Source organism: Echinococcus granulosus (assembly GCF_000524195.1).
Source record: "Echinococcus granulosus chromosome Unknown EG_S00302, whole genome shotgun sequence".
NCBI lineage: Eukaryota > Metazoa > Platyhelminthes > Cestoda > Cyclophyllidea > Taeniidae > Echinococcus > Echinococcus granulosus.
Genome location: NW_020170682.1, coordinates 18,529 through 23,216, shown reverse-complemented (window position 1 = coordinate 23,216; position 4,688 = coordinate 18,529). Strand labels below are relative to the sequence as shown.

Below are 4,688 nucleotides of genomic sequence, written 5' to 3'. Positions count from 1 at the left end.
AGACACTATACCCAAGTAAGTGACATCCAATCAGCACTACAAAAGGACTGACCGTCTCATAGACGCCCAAGCTAATTTGACATAAAAAGCGCAAAAATTACAAGCCTTTTTTCTGAATTCGGATAACATTGAGGACAATCATGGGTAAGTTTTACTATTATTTTAACAATTTGCCAAAATCAGTTCCTCAAAAGAGCGTCAGCAGGCCGACCTTTAAGCATTAAAAAGTATAGTAATTTATCGTATGCTTCAGAGTACACTATGCGAAATGTAGAAAAATAAACGCGGAATGCTAAAGGAAGATAGCTACTTTCTAGTGCTGAGTCAACCATGAGGAGAGAGTTATGAAACATGATACGACAAGTGCAACCCCGGAATAAGTGGAAGATATCGAACCAATTGGGGTGATGTAATATGTCCGGCGACATGAGAACGTTATCACCACCCCGAGGTAGAAAGCGAATTGTACAGGATTCCTCAAAGCAAGAGGCAAGAAGGTACAGCTGAGGAGAGGAATAGGATTAAACTTGCGATGATATCATAAATATACAAAAGCAAATCACCAACGCGAATGCTCTTGAATGTAGGATTAAACCAGTACATTTAAAAGTGGAAAAATAGCTTTTTAACTCAATAAAGTTCAAGCAGATGTAAATTTTTAAGATAGAAGGATTTTGAATATTTTAAGCCGTAGGTTAAAATAAAAGCATGATTCATTCTAGTTGGCAGATTTTTTGGTGTTAATCGTGTATTTTTGTACATATCCGGTGAGGATGTGGTCATTTACAAATTTGTTGTGCTTTGAATAAATGTAAGAGTCGTTGAATGACAACTCTCCTTAACATTTATGAGCAAAACAGACTCAAATAATCAATGTAAATGATGCCTCAGCAGCAACTGCTTTACGGTCAAAATTTATTCATTTTCCAAATCTATTCGACGACCCACTTTATAATTTCTCTTCGTGCTTCTGAACGTGGCAGCTTAAACACTGAATCCTCGCAATCAGTATGAGTCTATAGTCAGATATTAATACAAAGATGGGGCGGTGGCAGTCATCATCGTTCCAGATGAAGCACACACCCGTCACATCGACAACTCCAACCACCGTGTCTCCGCTGTTGCCAATGGAGCTATCAACTGCCCAACCGCATGAGGAAGAGAAAGGGTAGGAAAACAAATCGGATGTGGATGTGGAGTCAAAGCCAAAAGAAAAAAAGCTAAACACTCTGCCTACCGAAATGTCATAGCAAGTGACTCACTTCAGGCTCAAGTGGGTGGTATTCTAGTACAAGTTTTTCAGCATTTTGGGTAGGAAGGTTGACCAGATGGCAATTTAGATAAAAGGAGGAGGATAAATGAATCAATGACAAAAGTGAACGTAAAAGATGATATACTGAATGAAAGAAATAATAAAAATATAGCTTTTCGATTCTTGAAAAATGAATGGACAAATGGATAGATGGGCGAGTGAATGGAAGATGCATGGATGGATCCATGTGCATTACGACATCAAGCAGGAGAAAAAGGTATGGAAACTATTTGACATTAACCTTACTGATCCCAGTGGTAGATTAGGGCTTTGGATGAAATTTATTAATCACAGCAAAACCTTTTGGTGCAAACTGACTAGTTGATCAGGTAATGTATTACCAGTCACTTTGCAACACATTTTTCCATATATTGTAATGGATTTCCAAAGTATTTGCTAACAGCCAGCAAATATGTGCAAAGTTACAGTATATGCATAAATTATCGCAAGTAATTAGAGCAAACTGCTTTCATCTATATACTGCTAAATTTTAACAGTTGCTATTCAGGAGGTAGAAGTAGATATTTACATTAGCAATGCGATACGTTTACAATCTATTTTTCACAAAATCATTCACTAGCAAAATCATCTGAAATCCTACAAAACTCAATTTTCAGACACATTTTATATAGAACGACCAATTTTTAATGGTTTACAACTAGCTAATTCGATTATACCAACTTTCATATCCGAAGTACCATTCAATAAATTTCGGAACCATGAAGATTTAGTGTAGCGTCCCGGGACTCCCTGAAGACGAAAGAAGACAAAATACTCGGGCAGAATATACATATATATATATAGCATGGAGAAGGTGTCTGGGCTATTGGCATGGCCCAAAAGGCCAGCCTACCCAGCAAGGAACAAGGGGGCTAATTCCAAGTATAAAAGTAGCGCCTCACCAGAACCGAGGGACAAACCACTATCGTATTACATAATAAACACTTGCAATTCATTAACAATCTTAAAATCAAATATTTTTGGGCACCTTATTAATAAACATTAAAACCACGAGTAATCAGTACCCGAATTATGACCACAACTGTCTTTTATGATTGGCTATCATTTGACTAGTTGGATACAAATGCGAAAACCAAGGAAAACATAACGCTACATCGCAACCAGTCCACAAATTTTCAGAACAAGATAGAAGCAATATTTCACTCATATCACCCATGATGTCAATGTGCTTCCATTTGAGTCTATCAGTACTGTTTGTCTGATTGTCGCCCAATTACCCGCGAATCCACCTAGATTTAATCAATTTTGCCATAAACAGAACCAAACTTCTTCTGGCACGAATCATAAATTCGCCTTGATATGGGCGATAAATGAATAAATCCAGCTAGGCTTAGTTACTTTTGTCAAAATCAGAGCTTAGCTTTTTTACGCCTGAATGTAAAATTCGCCATAAATTCGGAGAGAGGTTGATGAAACCAGCTTGATTTAATTAGTTTTATCAAAATTAAATCCAAACTTCTTTACACACAAGAACCAAAGATTCGACTTGTTTGAATTCAGTTAAGCTTAGTTCTATGTAATAAATGCATTAGTTTTTGGGGGTTGTTTTAACGAATTAAGCGAAGTGGTTTAATAGGTGTAAAAAATTAAATGTGAATGGTCGGATTGCCAAAGGGGAGATGGATTTGGATTTATTTGTTAAATTGATTTAATCGATTGTTTTGATAGCTAATCATTGTAGCAAATAAATTACAATGTTTTAATACTCATTATTCGCAAATAAGGTGGAGACTGCCTCCGTGATCAATCATCTATACTCCTAATTGTCTTGTCTGTCAGTCTTCGGACTAATCAGTGACAACGCACTGGTGCTGTTCACTACTTTTAATGTTCAAGGAAGCTCATCGTAAACTCAAAAGGGGAAAGTGCTGAAGAAACACTCCGGTGCGTCATGACCAACAAAGCGCTAGTTTCTGCATAAAATAATATCGAATCTCATCTCCTTCCTTTCTTCAAAGAAGGAATTGGATATTCAGCGAAGAAAAAGAGACTAAAACTGGTGCAAAATAATTTTATAATTGTTTTGAAGAGTATTGCAGTTAAACCTTTTCCCCCCTTAGAAGTGCGTATGAACATTGGAATGAGCAGCAGTAGGCCTAGGCGCGATGGTAGAAGGAATCGTGGAGTTGGCCAAAGATATTAGGATCGAAATTTTTTGCATGCCCTGCGTCTGCTGAGCTTAGATGTATGTTGAGAAAAGGACGAACACATTGTCATTGCTGCTGGCGCCTAAAGCCCACACTGTCTTCTCGAGAACGCAGATCCCCGTCCACTCTGCAAACCAATATTAGTAAAGTGGCAAGAAGGCAGTATCAACATAAAATTTTGCTTAAAACACACAGAAGTACTGTCTCCTATTGACTGGATTGCCAGCGTCATTAAATAGGAGAACATCTCTGTTCTACTATCACCTTTTTTGTTTCGACTATCCACCATAAGCCAAGAACGTCAGCCGACACATTTAAATTTGGTTGGAGTCACACTTGATACCAACGTTGATAATTACACAAGGGACGTCATTAGAGCTATATGTGAATGTCTGCAGTCGACTCCTGAGACTGTTTGCATCTATGAGCCTCAGTGATACGCAAATTGTGTGCTGCAGTCGGTATCTTTTCAGGTGATAGAAATGCAGATGAATGATACAGATTTGGGAAGGTGGCCACCCTAATCATGAGTTATTAAATAGTGTGCTTGCGTTGAAATTAAAGAATGGGCTATAGATTTTTGATGAAGTGGACCCTGTGGGCATGCTATAGGTTTCCATTAGGTCCTGGAACAAAAAACTTGGCTTTGGTCGTTCCCCTTCCTAGATTGATATGATCATGACACTGATGATTGGACGTACTTTAAATGGCATGTTTTAAATATGTCCCAAATTAAATGGTTAAAGTGTAGTGACCTAATATTTTGTTTAGAATCATGCTTATTTGTGCAGAAATTTCCAATTTTGCTCATTAGTATAGCTCTCCTCGTCATATTCCAGTAACCCTTCTCCGCAAGGAAATCTTACTCCAGTCACACATAAACGCAGTAAAGCCAGAGCAACTCCTGACTTTTCTTCGTTGCAAACATGACCAGCTTGTTTGGAAGCTAGTATCTATGCTGGGTCATTTTTCGAGCTTTATATTAAAAGCGAACAGTTATCCACTTCGTGACCTCCTTCCTAGATCTGCTAAAGGTTGTAGGCACTTTGCCTACACCTCATCGGAGTCCCTACTTGTTCAAATCAATAGAAGAATTTGCCATCAAGTAGCTAATCTTCCTTTTTGATGACTAGTTAAACTAAAGTGGTGCAGCTTTCGTACAACTTAGTGTTTGTGGTTGCCTCAACCGCTAGGGTGGCCCAGAATGA

At 38.1% G+C, this 4,688-nt stretch overlaps 1 protein-coding gene across 1 annotated transcript; it reads left to right on the top strand. All coding sequences in view use genetic code 11, as the record gives it.

Annotated features, from left to right (window-relative positions):
* Nucleotides 1-1,070: 1,070 nt before the first annotated feature.
* Nucleotides 1,071-3,427, top strand: EGR_10918 (hypothetical protein; the record flags this gene model as incomplete). Its single annotated transcript, XM_024500167.1, has 2 exons — nucleotides 1,071-1,168; nucleotides 3,394-3,427. 2 exons carry the CDS (start codon nucleotides 1,071-1,073, stop codon nucleotides 3,425-3,427), a joined length of 132 nt encoding a protein of 43 aa, XP_024345423.1.
* Between the last annotated feature and the right edge of the window lie 1,261 nt (nucleotides 3,428-4,688).